Source organism: Macaca mulatta, chromosome 6 (genome assembly GCF_049350105.2).
Source record: "Macaca mulatta isolate MMU2019108-1 chromosome 6, T2T-MMU8v2.0, whole genome shotgun sequence".
NCBI lineage: Eukaryota > Metazoa > Chordata > Mammalia > Primates > Cercopithecidae > Macaca > Macaca mulatta.
In genome coordinates this window covers 79,513,999-79,533,786 of record NC_133411.1, presented here as the reverse complement: position 1 = coordinate 79,533,786, position 19,788 = coordinate 79,513,999, and the positions used below count along the sequence as shown (strand labels likewise).

At 43.4% G+C, this 19,788-nt stretch overlaps 1 protein-coding gene across 2 annotated transcripts; it reads right to left on the bottom strand.

Moving 5' to 3' along the window:
• Positions 1-463: 463 nt before the first annotated feature.
• Positions 464-7,146, bottom strand: TMEM174 (transmembrane protein 174). Of its 2 annotated transcripts, NM_001194141.2 has the most exon segments (3): positions 833-1,542; positions 1,733-2,380; positions 7,133-7,146. In NM_001194141.2, coding segments are annotated over 2 exon segments (732 nt in total). In that variant the 5' UTR covers positions 2,359-2,380; positions 7,133-7,146; the 3' UTR covers positions 833-1,436.
• Positions 7,147-19,788: the final 12,642 nt, after the last annotated feature.

Below are 19,788 nucleotides of genomic sequence, written 5' to 3'. Positions count from 1 at the left end.
CTTGTCACCAAACTTCTTCTCCAAAACCAATGGCCCTCAGCTAGGGACCAGTGTCTCAGGGATCTGTTGAACATAAAGCTAGTTTCTGTAAATGAAATCATTTCCACCTATCAACTATCATCAAACATGAAAGTGGATGTGAAAAGACTTTGTCCCTAAGATATAACATCAATAACAACAATAATGTACCAAGCTTACTTCACTCATGTCCTTTGAAAGCTAGACACTTCTGATCAAAATTAGTAAAAGTCGTTCCATATACAAACATGATATCAACATTTTTTAAAGAATTGCTACATTCCATGTGGCACATCCTTTGGGATGTGCCACCCTTACCTTGAGTGGCATTGCCTTTGAAGCCTAAAGCAAATATTTTCTTTTAAAACCTAATGGTTTTAAACTGTCTCTTCTGAAGTCTGTGAGTCAGTTCCAGTTGTTTATTACACAGCCAAATTCAGAGAGATTAAGGACACCAAAGATTTTAATGAAGAAGATGAGTTTCTTTTAGTCATAAAGATTGTTTCTATCATATCATTCCCCATGTGTTGACATGGCAACTCTGCTCTGTCTTGCTCCACAGACCTACGGGTACTTAGGAAAGTCCTGTGTTCTGTCAGCCGCTGGGCCCAGTTAATTCATGCCTGGTGCAGGCCCCAGCCCGGGGTGGACCAAGAGCCCACCCAGGTACATCACAAGTCAAGCTTCAACCTTGCAGAAGAGAATAGCAGCAGCCAGGGGTCACTGTGACTCAGTGATCAGGGAAGGATTTATACACAGTGTTATCCTATTACGGTCTATTTTGTGTAATTTAGCCAGGTATCCAATACTATTCTAGCAGGAGACATGCTTTATGTTATTTCATTGGTTTGATGTTTTTGTTTTGTTTTGTTTTATAGCCTTTAAGGTACCCAGAGTCCTCAGAGAGGCCAGATGGCAGCTGAGTTGTTTGGGATTAGTGAGTCTGCTTTGGGGCCAAGGACAGCCACCGGGAAGTCTCCAGCTGGGCCTGCTTTCTCTTCCCTGCTTCCTTCCCACCAACTCTCACCTCTGTGGAAACTCCCAAAGTCTCAGAAGTCATGATTTTTTCATTGGCTGCTGGGGTTAAAATTGAGCCACCAATGCCTTCCTACAGGGAAGGGGGAAGGTGGGGGATGAAAAAGTGAAATTCCTGCTCCTGAGCCTTACACAGGAGATTTCTTACCCGAGGGAATCTGAAACTGTTCCAGAGGAAAATTGCCTCGGGCCAGTCTAATTTTTACCAGTCTGAGACATTGCTCCCACTTCCCCTTTCCCCCTTTGAATGATCTCTGTCAGGCTGCCTGGGCACTGCTGTTGCTTCTGAAGGTCGCAACATAGAACACCACGGTTGTCAGGTAACAATGACGGAAACGCTTGCTCCCTGAGCTGAGCATTGTATTATTATATCAGAATAGTCTCTAGCGAGGGAGAGAGTATATTTCTTCGTAAGGTGGAGGAGAGAAGCAGGCACAGGCCTCCTCTTCCAGCTGTGTCTCTTCTACCTGGTCAGCATCAGGACTGGGCCTGAAATGTGAGCAGAAAACACAGGTACATTATGGTCCAAAGCACCATTCACAGAACCAAGGCTGCCATCGTGGGCAACAGGCTAAGCAGAGATTCGCAGTCTCCCAACACCTTATTCATGGACCAAACAGCCACAGATCACGATGGAGATGGCTAGAAGGAGTGCATTCCCCCAGTAGACACGCCATACCTGTGGTTTCCACCATCCGCGAAAGAAGGGCAGCCTTCATCAACCACAAATGCAGAGTTATCTTGAGGGTAGATGGTGTAGTATTGAGGAGGACTCGGCACGGCAGTTGCTGCCCCTCCAGGGGTTATGAGGCCACAGGGGCTCACCACAGACTGCAGGTAGCTGGTATTTATCCCCATAGGCTCTGGAGAACCATAAGGAGGAGGGATGTACTGCACCACAGTGGCCCCATGGAAGGTGATGGGTTGGTTGATGCCAGTGAAAACAAATGATGGTCCTCCTGGTGTCTGTTCCAAGTCCGGGACCCTTTCCTCACTTTCTTTGCACAACTGGCAGGAGAGCATTTTGAACTTGCACACAGATATCAGGATGAATGTCACCCCAACCGACAGTAGGACAGGCCCAAGGAGCTGGGTCCATTCAAAGTGGGAGACACCTTGGTATTTGATCCAGCCCATGACAGTGAATGTGATCCCCACCAGCCCCAGAAAGATGCCTGAGAAGAGCAAGGTGGCCCCAGCCTTGTCGTCATCGGACACCTGGATGTCAGCGGTGCTGGGTGTGTAAGGAGTGACGGAAAACACATTGACAGGGAAGTCCTCCAAGCGGCCGCTGCCTTGCTCCATTGCTCCTTGTGGCCTCACCCAGCTTCTTAGAGTGGAGAGGATTGTGAGAGCCAAGGAATCACAGGTCCAAATTAGTTATAGAAGAACTCAGGGCTTGTGCTTAACAGGGTGTAACACACAGAGGGCTGGACCTTGTTTAGAAGAATAAAGGTCTGAGAAATGAAGCCTGAAGTTTTCTCATGTATTGTCAACAAGTGGAGGTCTCTGTTTTGCAAGTCAATGACAAGCTGTCTCTCTAATTCACATTCATTCATTCACACATTCAAAAATTAACTTATTGAGTCCATCTTTCTTTTTCTTTTCTTTTCTTTTCTTTTTTTTTTTTTTTTTTTCTTAGAGCGTGGGTCTCACTCTGTCACCCAGCTGGAATGTAGTGGCACAATCATAGCTCACTGCAGCCTCAACCTCCTGGGTCAAGCGATCCTCCCACTTCATCCTCTCCAGTAGCCAGGACTACAGGCACACATCACAATGCTCAGCTAATTTTTAAAATTTTTTGTAGAGATAGGGTCTCATTATGTTGACCAGGCTGGTCTCAAACTCTTGGACTCAAGTGATCTTCCTGCCTTGGCCCCAGGAGGTACTCTTCTGTAGCAATTTAAGATGCTGCCATAAGACCCTGTTTTTGTCCTCCCCAACACAGATTTGTAGAAATGGCAGAGCTCCCTCAAGGGTCTCCAGCAGTGAACAGGGCCCTTGATATATCCACACATGCACAGGAGTCTAACCTGATTTTCCCAGTGGTTCAGCTCATTAGGAATAGACAGACACCTATTTCTTGACCGCATGTGTATTCCTATCTACTTCACGAACCCCTAGCTGTGATGATACTTAAACTTCAATAATAGTTCTCACAAAGCCCTAAGATCCTGTTCTTTTCTGGCCAACCCCATACGCCTTTTGCTTTCTGCATTTGGGGAGTAATTCTAGCCTTGGGAGAGGAACAACATCGTAGGAAACCTTTCTATGCACTGCATCACTGCCAGGGGTTGAATAAGCATCAGGTATGACCTGGCTCACTGGGACACATGCTTCGGACCCTCCCTCCATGGTGGCCACACAGTTCCTGGTCTCCAAGGTGAAACAACCAGCTGTGTTTTGGAGCCTGCTGTTTTCCAACCAAACACAAGTTGATGTAGAGAAGACAGTTTAATTTTCAATAACATTATCTCATTCATGACTGCAAAACTTCCAAACAGCCCCATGAGTTTCCTCCTCCACCGAATAATAACTGTAGCCTTCTTTCCTTCCTAGACAGATTTTATCCAAGCAGATGCTCTCTGCAGTAGTTAAATATTATATTAGTTCCCTTTTGCAGAATTGAGAGAGCTGCCATCTTGCCCCAAGGCAGAGCTCCCTAAACTTCCCTTGACAAAGAAATCATGTGGGCCACTTTTTTAAAGGACAAAATGTGAGCTCCCAATTCAGATCAACAGAATCAAATATCCAAGGGAAGGACCTCAGGTGATTTATCATTAAGAAATCTTAGGAAACCCTACCTCAGGTTAACCCTAAATGCTTCTAGGAGACCAGAGGACTTTCTCCCCATGAAAATCCCTCTCCCTGCTACAGGACAAGGCTTGTAATCTCCTACTTCACTGCCAAACAGATGGGAAAGCAAGCAGGTGACCCCTGAGGTATCTTACTGGATGTGCCTTAGAGCAGCAAGGCTGGAGTGGGGTTGCTATACGAACAGGCTGCCTTTTCCCACTGAGCTAGATCAGAGATCCAGGAAAGCCAGATTTTCTCTTTAACTATAAATTTCTGGTAAGTTAGCCTGACATTATTTTCAGGTTCTTAAGTCCTAAGTTAACAGTCAAAACAATCCCTGACATTTAGAAAAAAACTAGGATCTCAAAAATGTCTTCTAAATCACTCAATTTATGTTTCCCATTTGCCTTTAGCTATATCCACCGAGAATAACTGGGAAGCCTGAGAGAGTAGAGGAAACAGATCACCCTCTTTTAGACAGCTCATGAATGCAAACTGGAACTGCTTTCAAAGCAGAAAGATCAGAAAGTTCTCCAATTACATTTTCAAGGTCACTTTGACTCAGCTGCTTCTTCCAAAAGCCCCACCTCTGTCTAGACGGGTAAATAGCAATTTTTTTTTTTAAAGCTAACCAACTGAATTCAACAGCATATTAAAAGGACTAAATGCCATGACCAAGTGGAAGGCAAGGCTGGTTCAACATACAAAAATCAATCTATGTAATGCAGTATATTCACAGAACGAAAGGGGAAAAACCACACATGATCATCTCAATTGATGAGTGAAGGGGAAACATTTACTGAATACTTACTATGTACCAGGCGTAATTCTATACATTTAATATAAGTGACATAATTTCATTCTTTTAACAACCAGGTTACAGTCAAGAAAACTACGCCGATTGTTAAGCTATGGTGACTCAGCTCCAAACCCACCTTTTTAAACTTCTCTTTGTCTCAGACTCTGCAAAGCACACTTTTCCTTTTCCAGGCTGCTCCAGTTAGGCTCTGCCAATAGGGGTTGCTACAGGGAGATTTCAAGGTGGCAGGAAGGAGAAGGCACTTAGTAGTTTCTATTTTGCTTGCTGTTACTGTCAGTGTCATTCCAACAACAGTTCTTCATCCTGGCAGTAACAGTTCCAGTTTCCAGAAACCTCCTCCTGCCCTCCAATCAGCCTTGCTGTGCCCCTTCAGGGAAACCAACACCAGCCACTTGGACATGTTCTTTGTCCAAGCTCCTGAGATGCCAGAATTAGCCGAGTGACATTTTCTACTCAAAGAGCTGGATCCTGGCTCCACAAGGGCCCTTCTCCAAGCTTCTGCTTTCTAATGTTAGCCCAACCTCTTCCTTTTGTTCCCGCAGCCTGTTTTCACTAAGTCTAAGTGGCCTTAGTGTTTATTTTTTGCCTTTTCAACCCTCCAATATCTGTTAAACTAATTTCCTATATCAGATTCTCTCTATTAAAATAACTGGTATGGTTTCTGTTTCCCTAAGTGATTCTGACTGATAAGTGGTATTCACAGTGGAGTTAGGAAACATACCTGTGAAGATGGGATTCTGGAATTGATTTGGTCATATTCTTGGCCCCAAATACAATGCTGAGTCTTCATCAATGAAACATGGGATATTTGTAGATCATGGCATGAAGTGTCATCAAAACTAATACAAATAGCACCTGTAGTAGGCTGTGATGAATTGCCTATTGGAGCAAATGCCTTGGGGACCAACTGGCTGCTACACTTAATCACTATGACAATAATGATGGGCTGCAAGTTCTGTGGGATGGAGATGGCCACTTCAGAACGCCCTGCAATACTTATAAAAAGAAAGTAACAAGCTCAGGTCTTTAAATTCAGCTCAAGTCACAGTCAGAGAACCAGAGAGTTTCTGTGGTGGTCTTAAAAGAATCTTGTATCCTATATTTACAGGGCTGACCTCACCAAAAGTCAACAAAATTTAAATAGATATCTTTCTATATAGCTATACATCTGTGGAGGCTACAGCCACTCCATCTTAGATGCTAACCCGCCATGTTGACTTTTGTCTAACTCATTCCAGGAATGCCTTTAAAATGTCTGTTTTATCTGCTGTTCCTTGCTTGAGAGCATGTACTTACTGTAAACCCTGCCCTTAGATCAAAGGAACTTTAATGTTATAGTACTTACCATAAATCCTGACCTTAAGTAATTGTTCTACACGTCCCTTCTGAAGCACACATACCCCTTCCCTGAGGTATGTAAGCTCTGGGTCTGGTGAGTAAGGGTACAGGATCCACCATCTTGTCTCATGGCTTCCAGGAACATGGCCTATGTTCTTAAGTCCCTCTTAAATGTTCCTTTCTGAGAAACTGGACTCGTCAGCCTCTTTCCTCAATCTCTCAGTTTCCTTGACCTTTGAGGATAGGTTTGCATAGATCTGCTTACTATGGAACAGTATCTATATCTACATACGATTGGTTCATTTTCTCTGGAGAACCCTAATAGACAATGATACTTAAAGTGTCCATGGTAAGTAGTGATTCTGTACAGAGTAATCATATATAAAACCACAGCACAGGCCTCCAGGGTTTTAGAGAAAATCTGTGTTGCTTCTGCCGGCAGCTATTCTCCTTTTGAGACACAGCTCATGATTCTTTACTGGGCCCTGGCTACTGGGCCCTGCATCACCCTGGGACACTGAATGACCCCTGAGCTGCCAATCATGATCTGAGCATATCTGGCCCACACAACTGTAAGTTTGTGCATGCACAGCAGTGATTCATTATCAACTAAAAATGGTATTTAAGAACTTGGACATGAGCAGGTCTAGAATTACAAGTAACTACATAAACAGGTGGTTCAGAGCCTTACACTTACTCTTACTGAGTGGCGTCTTCTCCTACAATCCAAACCTATGGCCTACTGGGGAGCTCTTCACAGCTAGATGACCAAGGAGAAAAATTCTCAGGTCTTGTGTATAGGTTATTCTGGACAACAGTGGATGGCTGAAGCATTATGACACCCATGAGGAATGTTCCTGAAAGATGCTAGAAATAGGGTAGAATAGAAATCCTAGCCAGCAGAACTTCAAGCAGGACATTTGGTTGTCCATGTTGTCTGAGCTGAGAGATGGCCAACAATCTATGTTGGTTCATAGGCAGAGGTGAATGGTGTCCTAGGTTTCAAGGACTCAGAAAGAATGAGATTGGAATGTGAGTAACAGGAAGTATGGTGAACAAGTTATAAGGATATCTCAAAGTGGGCACAGAGTGTAAAAGATAGTTGTGTTCCCCGTGAACACTCACCCAAGGGCATCCACTGCAAACGAGGCTCTACCAGTCAGGTGAACAAGCTGGTGTTTTCTGTGGATATCAGTCAGTCTTTTCCCCCAGACTTCAGAGTGTTTCCTTGATGAACCCATGTACACAGGATGCAGGCCACCATGATGAAAGGGATGAAGGCTATGCACAAGCTTAAAACTGGTAGCTAATCTGGCTACCATCACTGTTGAGTACCTAACCTACCAAAAGCAGAGACCACTGCTGAGCCCCCAATGTGGCACTATTCCCTGAAGATCACAGCCAAATATCTGATGGCAGCTGGATCATGGTGGACTCCTTCCAAGAGGGGCAGCAATTTGTCCTTACTCAACTAAACACATATTCTGGGTTATGGATTTGTCCTCTCTGACTTTAATACTTTTACCAGCATCATCGTATGTGATGTACAGAATGCCTTATTCACCATGATGGTATTCTGCAAAACGTTGCTCCTGATCAGAGAACTTAGTTTACAGCAAAAGAAGTACAGCAATGATCCTATGCTCATAAAATTCACTGCTATAACTACATCCGTTACCATCCAGAAGCAGCTAGCCCAATAGAATGGTGGCATGGCTTACTGAAGATACAGTTATGGCACCAGTACAGAGATATCACCCTGATTAGATAGCATCTTAGGTAGGTTCCCTAGAAATAGATGCCGAGGGGGTCACTTGAATGCCACAGGTTTGTTGGAGAATGCTCTAGGAAACAATGCCTAATGGGAGAGAGGGTAGTAGAACTGCACAAGGGAAAAGTTGAACTATGATGCAGTTGCAACATAGGCTTCAGCTGAATGCTTAGGTCTTCCTGGAGCTTGGATGCTGCTTCAGAATTGTTCCAAATTGAGGTTAAGGTGCCAGGCCTTTGTATTCCCGTATCAACCAGTCACTGAATGCAGGTTGCCACCAAGAGGGGGACATAATCTTGGCCTCCTTTCCTGCTGAGGAAAATGCCCAGAGAGGAGTGTAGTATGAACTGTCAGCAGGCAACATTTCTGGTAGCTAGGGGAATAAATGCCACAGTCCTAAGGTGGATCTAAGCAGTGTTCCACAGCATCTGCCAGAGATGTCATTTCATCTTTGGGATGCAGTACATGCTTTAAATCAGCAAGCAATATACAGCATTGTTTCTCTCATTGTCAGAATAAACGGGTCTAGAAATTAAAGAGAAAAAGTAGGAGTGACTCCTCTCACTATCACACCTGTTAATCTACTCACATTATTTTTTCTGACTGTCCTTCAACTTTGACCTGGGAGGTCTTAGTCTTACTATTGTGTACCAAGGGACACAACAATAGAAAAGTGACACTGACACTTGGCCATTCTGAGCTTCTCATGACCCTTAACCAGCAAGCAAAGAAGCGGTTACTTTCCTGGCCAGGATAATTGCTCTTTATTACCAAGAGGAAACTGGATTGCTACAACATCATGGGAGCAGAAAGGACAATATTTAGAACACAGGGCTCTCTGGGACCTCTCTTCATATTTTTATGCCCAATAATAAAAGTTAAAGAAAAATTGTAATCACCAAAACACAGGACCATTGTGGATTCAGATTCTTCCAAAAAGAAAGTTTGGGTCACTCCACTGGGTAAAGAACTAATCAACTGAGACCTTGATGAGGACAAAGGAAACAGGGACTAAGTAGTGGTAGAAAGAAGTTACAAATATCAACTAGGGACTCATGGCCAATTGCAGGAATAAACGCGGCAGCAGCTCTGCATAGCTTCTTCCTTAATTGTTATGTATATATTTATTTGTATATACAAACCAATTTCTTTTTCTGCCTTTCCTCCTTCCCCTTATTATTTTACACAAAGATTGTTGTCTGTGGTCAACTTTACAATTTAGTTTTTATCCAGATGGGACTGTGGCCAAATTTAAGAAGAATGAACATTGCCTAGAGATTAATGCATGAATGATTCTTGGAAGTTTGTATCTCCCATTTCAAGGAGAGGATGAGGGCATCTTTATTTGGACACCAGTTTCATCTTGTTATGCAAAACACAAAGTGGTTTTTGTTTGTGGATACAAGTGTAAGTAATGTGTAGAAGGCTGTGTGTGGATGCTGAGTAGCCAAAGGGGTAGATGGTGGTTGTTATCAAGCTATTGTCCCTCAGGTCCAAATCCATCCTTCTCTACTGTGCTTTGTAGTGATGGGGCTGGGACTCCACAAGCCACATCTCACTCTGACAGCTGGCTTGCTACTAGGCATTGCCACAGGAGGTATTAGAGGGAGGCTACAAGGTGGAAGGAGGGAGAAGGGATTTGCTCTTTTCTGTTTTGCTTGCTATTTCGGTCATTTCACCCAGCAGTGCTTCCTGTGGTAGTCACAATTGGGTCCAGTTTCCAGTCTGTCCCCATATCCCCACTCTCATTGTACCCTTCAGAGGTACTAGCACCAGCTGGACAGTGCCCTCCTGAGAGGTCTGGGTCCAAGCCCCAGGGGTCTCTCCCCCAAGCTCTAAGCCCTGATACCCTAACTGCTTTGCAGTGTTTCTTCAGCCCTAGAAGTGGTAGCTTCTTCCTATCCCATCAATGTTTTTCTTTTGTCTTTTCAATCTTCTATCTGTTTAACCAACTCCCCAGATTAATTTCTCTGTGTTTCTGTTTTCATAAGTAGATTCCATCTGAAGCAGAAATTGAGGAAAAATTTAGAGGGTGGCAGAGCTGAAATGGAACCCGGTGGCGCATTAGAGTCTCATTGTGGCTTCATTCTATAAAAATGCTTGGTGGCTCCTGTGCTGTTCCTGTCAGACATACAACATTTTTGAAGACACTGTCTAATTATTTTTCAGATTGCCGGGGATTGGAGTTGATAATCCACCAGTGGTCTGAATTTTTGTGTTTTATCTTAAAAGCCCTTTTGAATTTTTCATTCCCCTCCCTGCTATATGGGGATTCTTTTTAACTTTTTAAATATTAAAATGATTTACTGCCAAGACAAAATAGAAAGGTGAGTTTCCTACCTATTTCAGTGAAGCAATGTTTTCTACATTAGAACAATTTGTGGTACTTGTTAGAAATGCAGATTTTCAGCACTATTGGCAATGAGTGAATCAAAAACTCTGGATGTGAGGCACACAAATCTGAACTTGTTTTATAAGCTCCTCAGGTGAGTCTTAGGCAGATTGAAGAGTGAGAACCACTAGGGTAGTGGTGAGGTATTATTGCATTAAATATATCGACTTGGGAAATGTGTCTAATAGCCAGACAATTTCTCTATGCCTGATATCTGAACATTTCTAGCAGCAAAAGTCCCATTAAAGGAAGTAGTTTTGCCCTGCTTTGATAGCTACTTCAGCCTAATAACAGGAAAGGTAGCAATGAAATGGTAGGGCCAAGGACCAAGAAATACCCAAATCCTGCCACCCACCCTACCACCCTCCATGACTTCCCAGTTGGGGGCAGAGGCACAGAAGCACAGGACAAATTTACTGCTATAGGGCTTGAGCTGTAGAGAATCCCCCCATGAACAGAACTCAGGTAAACTTGGCTAGAGCGTATGGTCAAGGCTGGAGGCCTCCCTTAAACTTGAACCTGATCTCAAAGAAGCACAGGAAAAGTGATAACCAGAGAGAGTAAGGGCAGGCAGACCCTCTGAGGACAGAGATACGTGAAGGAGAATGAGAGATGACATAAAAGATGATTGGGTTTCCTTCTACCTGCCAAAAGCCTTAGCCATCTTACCGCAGCAGCCACGTAAAAGAAGGAAGTAGAAAGGAGCTCCACTTAAGCAAGTGCCCTTCTCAATCACAATGCTGCCACCCATGTGTAAACATAGTCCAATTAATCTAGAACCTAAGCAAGGAGATTCATAACTACTCCTTCCAGAGAAAAGCATCAGATAGGAGACTACACCATCCAGGAATTTCTTGGTGAAAAAAAAGATGAATTATTTTAATACTAATGCACACTTTTTATCAGTACAGCATAATTAAATGGTTTCAAATGGCTGATCATGTCAGTGGTCAAGTAAGGCTCTTCCTTTAATTCTCAAACTTCATTTTTACTGTTAGGACATCACCTATAACAAAAACAGCCAGTTTTCCCTTGCAATTGTTTTTTGAGAATATTTAGCATAGAAATTTGAGAAACATTTGTTAACTAAGCCAACTTTGTGAGCAACCTTTGTTATTAAGGTGAGCTATTGATTCATTTGCTTCATCCAGAATTTTACCCTTTGTACTGGGTGGAACATACCTTCTTTGAAAAATGAAAACAATAGGCCGGGTGCGGTGGCTCACACCTGTAATCCCAGCACTTTGGGAGGCCGAGGTGGGCAGATCACTTGAGGCCAGGAGTTCAAGACCAGCCTGGCCAACATAGTGAAACCCCGTCTCTACTACAAAAAAATAAAATAAAAATTAGCCAGGCATAGTGGCACCTGCCTGTAGTCCCAGCTACTCGGAAGGCCGAGGTAGGAAAATCGCTTGAACCCAGGAGGTGGAGGTTGCAGTGAGCTGAGATCTCACCACTGCACTCTAACTTGGGCAATAGAGTGAGACTTTGTCTCAGGAAAGAAAGAAGAAAGAAAAAAAGAAAAGAAAGAAAAAAGAAAATAATAATTTACATTATTCACAACTTCTCAGAAAAAATGTAGAAAATAATAATTCAACCCTGAGTTCAGAAAATCTGGCTGGTAAGTTTTCAAAGTTATTAATCATTTTTTTTTTCCTTGGGGTCCATGACAAAGGAAATTATTTTAATTTGTTGAGAGCACATATATTCAGTGTGCTATTTCCTTTTTAACAAAGCTTCCTGCTACTTAATTCCCTTAAGTAAGGAAATCCAGAGGCCAGTTCTTTGTGGTGCTATTCTCAATGGATGTAGTGGCTACTGAAGAAACCTCAGGACCCCATCTTATTCAACTGTCTGCACCAGTTATTTTATCTGATGAAGCTCTGGGCACGTCTTCATAGGCATTATCAATGGGAGCTGTCTCCCTTAGGGCTCCCCTGGCTCTGCTCCCCTGTCTCCAACTGCAGCAAATAAAAAGAATTGACTGAATCAGAGATTAATTGACATGTCTTAAGATGCAGTTCACAGTGACAGATGAAAATTGGTCAACTAGGCCAGGCGTGGTGGCTCACACCTGTAAACCCAGCAGTTTGGGAGGCTGAAGTGGGTGGATCACCTGAGGTTGGGAGTTCAAGAACCAGCCTGGCCAACATGGTGAAACCCCATCTCTACTGAAAATACAAAAATTAGCCAGGCATCATGGCACGCGCCTGTAATCCCAGCTACTCGGGAGGCTGAGGCAGGGGATTCGCTTGAACCCGGGAGGAGGAGGATGCAGCAAGCCAAGATCGCCCTACTGCACTCCAGCTTGGGCGGCAAAGCGAGACTCTGTATCAAAAAAAAAAGAAAAAAAGAAAAAAGAAGAAAAAGAAAAGAGAAAAATTGTCAACTAAAATTAAATACTTTTTAAAAAAATTTAAGTTAATGAATTGGTCATTTAGCAAATTAATCTTAAAGCAAATTGACCCAGATTCATTTTGCATAAATAGAGCAAAGACCTGTAAAATGGCTACATCACTTAAGTTTGTGCTTTTATCAAAATGTTCAAAATTAATTTTGGGGGACGTTGACGATATTTACTCAAATTTAAATTTTAATCTCTCACTAATTATTTAAATATGGCTTTTTAGCACATTTAGGTTTTTTTTTTTTTTTTTAATAAGAGCACCCTTTTTGGTTGAGACTGCCTCTTTTGACCTAAGTTTTTCTTCAGTCATGTCTAGAGAGCAGTGCCACCTCCTTCCAAAGCATTTGTGACCACTGGCCTTGCAGGAAATTGCAGGCAATGTTTTATTTGCTAGACGGACTGTGGTTTATAATTAGGAAGGACTGTGCTTCTTACTAACACTTTGTATATCTATTTCCAGATATGTTTTTCTTGTGCAGGTTCACACATCTCATAGAAATGAAATTTCATTAAACTTGATTTTTCTGGCCCAGTGCAGTGGCTCACATCTGTAATCCCAGCACTTTGGGAGGCCAAGGCAGGCAGATCACTTAAGGTGATGAGTTCGAGACCAGCCTGGCCAACATAGTGAAACCCCGTCTCCACTAAAAATGCAGAAAAATTAGCCAGGTGTGGTGCTGGGTACCTGTAATCCCAGATACTCAGGAGTCTGAGGCAGGAGAAGTGCTTGAACCCAGGAGGTAGAGGCTACAATGAGCCAAGATCATGCCACTGCACTCCAGCCTGGGCAACCCAGCGAGACTCTGTCTAAAAAAAAAAAAAAAGTTCTTTTTCTTCAACTCACCTTTTTACCTAATAGCTCATGTCATCTTTCCCAAATCCATAAAATTTTAGTTTTTAATACTTTGACAAGAATGAGTGATGCAATTATAGCTAGAAGTTTCTCAAACAAGCAATACAAAGATATCAAATAGATATCAAAGTTTAAGCTCATTGTCTTCTCCACAATAAAATCCATAATTTGAATAAGAATCCAGGGTAAACCATTTTTAAAACTTTATGAATGCATTGTTTTGGCAAGCCTCCAGGAAAACAGCCTTAAATCTGAGTGGGGAGAGTATAACTTGACACAACCTCTTTTTGGGGGGCTTGGCAATATTTACTAAAATTCAAAATGCATATACAATAGAATTAAGCTACAAATATCTTCTAGGAATATAACCTATATACTTACAATAGACACATTACAAAAGGATACTTTAGCAGAATAGACAATGAATCACTATCTGTACTAGCAAACTACAGGGATGGGGAACCCTACATGTCCATCAATAATGGACTGGCTAAATAACTTATGGTGGTAAAATATAAGGTTCTCTCCCACTGTTAAAGAGCAAGTCAGCTCTGCATGCACAGGTATGGAATAATCTCTAAGATGTGTTATTGGTTGAAAAAGAAAGCAGAGTGAGTACTATCGTGTGTTTATTATGCTATTATTTGCAAGGGGGAAAGACGTACACATTATTGAATGTGCATAACATGTCATTGAAAGAATACAAAATAAATTTGACAAAAGAACTGAGAGGGTGTTCCAGTTATCTATTGCTATGTAACAATCTACTCACAATTTTGTGGCTTAAAACAGTTCTGTGGCTTGGCTGAGTTTTGTCGGGCAGTCAGCTAGGGCTGCCAGTACCTGTAAGCTCACCTGAGCGGGACATCAAGATGGTTCACTCATGTGACTGACAGCTGATGCTGGGAGCTTCGCTGGCTCATCAACCAGAGCACTCACCTGTGTCTTTCCATGTGGTTTCTCCCAGCCAAGGGACTGGGTTTCAAGAGGAAGTGTCTTAGGAGCAACTGCTCCTGAGGTCCCAGGTGGAAGCTGTGAGGCGTCTTATGACCTGGCTTTGGAAGTCCCAGAATATCACTCTCATTTCATTCTATTGCTCAAGCAAGTCACTAAAACAACCCAGATACAAAGGGAAGGGAATTCAATTCTTCCTTTCTATGGTTGGAATGTCAAGGTCACATTGCAGAAGAACACTTGGGAGAAGAAATATTATTGCCTTTCTCTTTGGAAAATACAATCTTCTGCAGAGGGAGATTTACTTTTCACTGTTCAGTCTGTGATACTGCTTGAATTTTCATCCATGTGGACTTCCAAATATATTCCATGATTTTAGATCAACCATGTTTATATACCTATTCACTTGTGGCTGGTTAGTAACCTCATCCTTCTTTACTGGCAAGTTTTCAGTGAGTCCCAGGTGGTAGCATTCTGTCACAATCACCAATAATGGCAGGTTCTGAATTTTTCTGAGTTTCTTACGTATTTTCACTGCTTTTCAGACTTAGACATCAAGTTTCCTGTTTTTAACCACCAATCCACATTCCCAGTTAAAAATTGTAATTTTGAAATGATTATCATTTAAAAAGATGAATAAAGAATGACAGTATAACCACGAAAACAGAGTTTTCAGAGGTTATCAGAGACCTGCGGTGGGAAGTGAAACTAAGCGTGGCCATATAGTTCTGAACGAATCATTTGATTGAACACACTGTGGTTGGAAGTAAATTGCTTTGTGGAAGCTGTGTGTGTGTGATTAAATACCTTTTTTCAAAAGTTTGGTAAAGTGGCAAATCCATGTTTCAAAGATCTGTCTGCTCAGGCTGTGATCCTGCAGGGTAATCTATGGGCCATATTCACTTGGATCAGACTACAGACAGAATACCACCAGGTTCTCTCATAACAAAAAAGCACCACAATATTTCAACAACTTGTAGCATATAAAAAGCAAAATAAAACAAAACAAAGCCACAAGCTTGGATGACATGGAAAAACAGGAACCTGCATGTTTTGCTTGCAAATACATGTCTCAAAACCCTTCAAGATTTCCAAAATTCAAAAGAATGTCTTCCCAAACATTTAGGTAAAAATGGCACCATGTGGCCTCCCCTACGCTGGTGCACTGCAGGATGTGGGGGTTCAGAAAAGTGGAATTGGGGAGAAAAGAGAGACGCCACAGGAAGAGACCTGGACATTCTTTTCTGCACTATAGGACCCTGTCAGTGGCCACCGTCACCTTGCAATCCTGAGATGATCAACAAAATCAGAAAAGGTCTGGATGACAAAATCAGGCTCCAGAGGAAGGTGGTTCATGGGTCCACGTGAATGTGAGAGGAACACAGGGTCAGGATGCATAGCCTGCTGGAAGCCTTCTGAGAAAGCCAGGTGCTAGACCTGTCCTGGTGTCCAGCACAAGGGAGGAACATCCTCCATGATATTCCTCCAGTCATTAGGGCTAGATCAGTGAAAGTAGGCAGATGTCAGGGCAAGGGGTGACTATGGTCAGAAAGCCACACCCTGCCCAGCTCTATACCTTCAGAGGGCCACAGTCGCACACCTGCAGGGAGTAGGAACGAGGATGGGGTGACCTATGCCACTTGGCCCCACCTCCTCAAAGGCATGTGGCAAGAGGATCCATGCACAGTAAGGATCTGGATGGAGCAGACGTGCAACCTCAACCCTAAGAGTGGATTCTCTACTTAAATGAGCATCAGATGTCCGTAAGTCATTTAGGAGGGCTATTTGGGGGGAAATCTCAATTATAGGAATTATCTACTCTACTCACCCATTATAGTTACTTGAATTGTGTTGGACCATGGCAGCCTCAAGGTTATATTCAACTTTTACAATAAAATGACAGGGTGGTTGAATCATGACTACACTATTATTAGCTATATGATGGTCATGTTGAAAATCAAAACTGTCCCCTCATTCTTCAGATTTTATTTTATTTCAAGAATAACAAGAGCCTGGGGGTGGTGGTTCACATCTGTGTTCCCAACAATTTGGGAGGCTGAGGCGAGTGGATCGCTTAAGCCCAAGAGTTCAAGACCAGCCTGAGTGACATGGCAAAACCCCGCCTCTACAAAAATATATATATATATATAAATTAGCCAGGCATGGCAGTGCAGCCTGTAGTGTCAGCTACTTGAGAGGTAAGGTGAAGAATCACTTGAGCCTGAGAGATCAAGGCGGCATTGAGCTATGATCATGCCACCACTCTCCAGCCTGGGTGACAGAGTGAGATCCTGTCTGAACAAAACTAAAAATAAAAATTAAAAAAAAGACAAGAATATTTGAGGTGGTGGTCATTGCTAGATGGAGTATGGATTGTGTGTCTTTACACCATATTCTTGCTTGAACTTTCTGATATCCTGCTGAGGAGCAGTGCCTCTGTTTTACAGATGATTAATCTCAGAACAGGAAAATAGGCTATTTGACTTAGTGGTAGTGCAGGAGGACAATCTGTTTTGCTAAAGTGTTTTTAAACTGCTCGTCCATGAAGGGCATGCACTGGCAGGCAATGATCTGCCTGTGTTCTCGAGTGAGGCTGGTGTCTGCTGAGGTTGGTTGGGTAGGCAGTTTCCTGGGTGCCCTGACAATCTTAAGATTTTTTTCCCCAGCTGCGATGATTTGAATGTTTGTCTCCTCCAAAATTCATGTTGAACTTCGATCCCTAGTGTTGGAAACTGGGCCTGATGGGAAGTGTTTGGGTCATAGGGGGATACCTGATGAATAGAATAATGCCTCCCTTTTGGGCGTGAGTTCTCACTCTATTAGTTCCCTGAAGAGCTGGTTGTTAAAAGAGCCTGGTGCCTCCCCACTGTCTCTCTTGCTTCCCCTCTTGCCGTGTGATCTCTGCACACATGAGCTCCCCATCTTCCATCATGAGTGGAAGCAGCCTGAGGCCCTCACCAGAGGCAGATGCCCAGTCATCACAACTGTAAGCCAAATAAACTTCTCTTTATAAATTACTCAGCCTCATGTATTCCTTTATAGCAGCAGAAAATGCACTCAGACACCAACTGAACTGAAAACTACCTTGATGGGGCTGGAATTTAAGTCACAGTCACTGCCATTTCCAGCAGATGATAAGGTGAGCCTCCCAGAGGCCCAGCTCTTGGTGTGAGAAGCTTCTGGATGGAGTAGGTCTGCAGTGGGCTTACTTCTGAGCTCAGGAATCTATGTACTTGTATGTTAGTTTCTACTTCAGCAGAATCACACACTTAGAGGCTTAAAACTACATTCATTTATTCCTTCATGGTTCTGTAGGTCAGGCATCCTCTGTATTATCTGGAGGCTCAGGAAATAATCTGTTCTCAAGCTCATTCAGGCTGTTGGTAGAATTTGTCCTACGCAATGTAAGACTGAGGTCACAATTCCCTGCCAGAGATTACTTTCTGCTCCTAGCAGCCCCCTACATTCCTTCTCACATGGGCTGCTCCATCTTCAAAATGGCAATAGTGCTGCAAGGCTGGCCAAGCTCTTCAGTTTCAAGTCTCTCTGATTTCCTCCTTTCTGTTCTACTCTTCTGCCACAACAGCCATAGAAAGTTATCTGGTTTTAAGGACTCATGTGATTAAACTACACCCATCCAGATACTCCCTTTTTGTGGGTCCACTGTGCCATATAACATAACACAATCACAGAAACAATGCCGCATGTTCTCAGGCTTTGAGGGATAAAGATGTGGGATCTTTTTAGGGGGGAGCATTTTTAGAATTCTGCCTGCCACATTCTGGTTCTGTTGCTGAGACCCAAAGAGAGTTAGTAAAGGACAAATGACTCTGCTAAGAGTGACCAGGGGGCATGTTTGTCCAGGCTTCATCAACATTGCTGAGCACGTTCAAGTAACAACACTGCAGTGGGTCTTGCAGTCCTTCACATGTCCAATTTAGTCTACTGCAGCAGTTCTCCAAGTGGGAGCCCAGCGTCAGCAGCAGCAGTACCTGGGAACTTACTAGAAACATATATTTTGGGCCCCACCTCGACCTACAGAATTAGAAACTCTGGAGATGGGGCCAGAGGTCTGTGTTTTAGCCAGTCCCTTGGGTGACTCTGATGCTTGCTCAAGTTTGGAAACTATTTCTCTAAGGTAAGTCCCCAATTTCCTTTTCTGTGGAAGTAAAAGTGGGGGAGCAGTCAGATAGGTAATCTCTAAAATGACTTCCATTTCTAACAACCTATGATTTGTGAATATTACAAAAACAATTACACTGTAGAGACCAAAGGATGCACGTATATGTCATTGTGTGTGTGTGTGTGTGTGTGTGCGTGCGTGTGTGCTTCCATACACATCACGGTTAAGAGTACAGGCTCTGGAATCTTTTCTACAATCAAATCCTGGCTTCTCCAATCACTAGCTATGTAAATGGGCCAGTTGCTTATCCTCACTGAGCCTCAGTTTCCTCATTTATGAATGATGGGACCTACATCATAAAGTTATCAGGATCAAGTGAGATCATAAGTGAGAACTTACATATAGTAAGTTCAATGACTCTTGGCTGTAATTATTTCATCCTGTTTAGTTTCTGGAAACTTTCTCCTTGAGTGCTTGAGTCCATGGTGGGAGTAAGCACCTAGGCCCTTGTCAGGAGGCCCTGAAGGCAGCCCCGGGAGGCACTGCCTGGGAACTGAGGATGAGCTGCTCCCAGGCCTGAAGGCAAAAGTGAACCTTCTGTGATTCCTAGCATCAGCTTAAGTCCTGTCACTGCAAAGGAAGACATCTTGGTAAAGCATGTGCATATAATCCCACAGCCGCCTTGATCTCCTCCTCTGAGAAGATCATACCATCCAAGGCAGAAAGCACGCGTCTGAACACCAAGTCAGCTGAGATGTGGAGAGCAGGGCTGGAAACCCTCAGGGGCCTTTGCTGTGTTTTTATTATATTTGTTATTATTGGTTTTTGTGTTTCATTGTTGTTTTTGTTTGTTTTACATGTTCAAAGGAACAGAAATAGTTAAAGGCCTGGAACAGAGTCAACATGTGCCTCTATAAAGCTGAGGTCAGGAAGTGTGTCACTCGGGGGACATAAAGCAACCCCTACCCCTGCCCTGGCTCACAGGCCTCACCCGTGGAGCTGCGAGAGGTCTTGCCAGAGCTTACTGAGAGGCCTGAGTGGAGACGAAGACCCTGTGAGCCAGAAGTGTGAGAGAGGAGAACAGCCTCCTCGCGCAGGCCGCTGTCCTCCAAGGGGAGCTGCGCTCTTCTCAGCCTGCTGGCAGTTGCCTGTGGCACTGAGGCACTGAGGGAAGGAAGGCAGAGACCACCCAGTGTGAATTGCTGCTGCCTGAAATGGAAACTGTTCTCCCAGCCATAGGCAGGCAGAGCCAGGAGGGGCTATTCCACAGCTGCTCCCCAC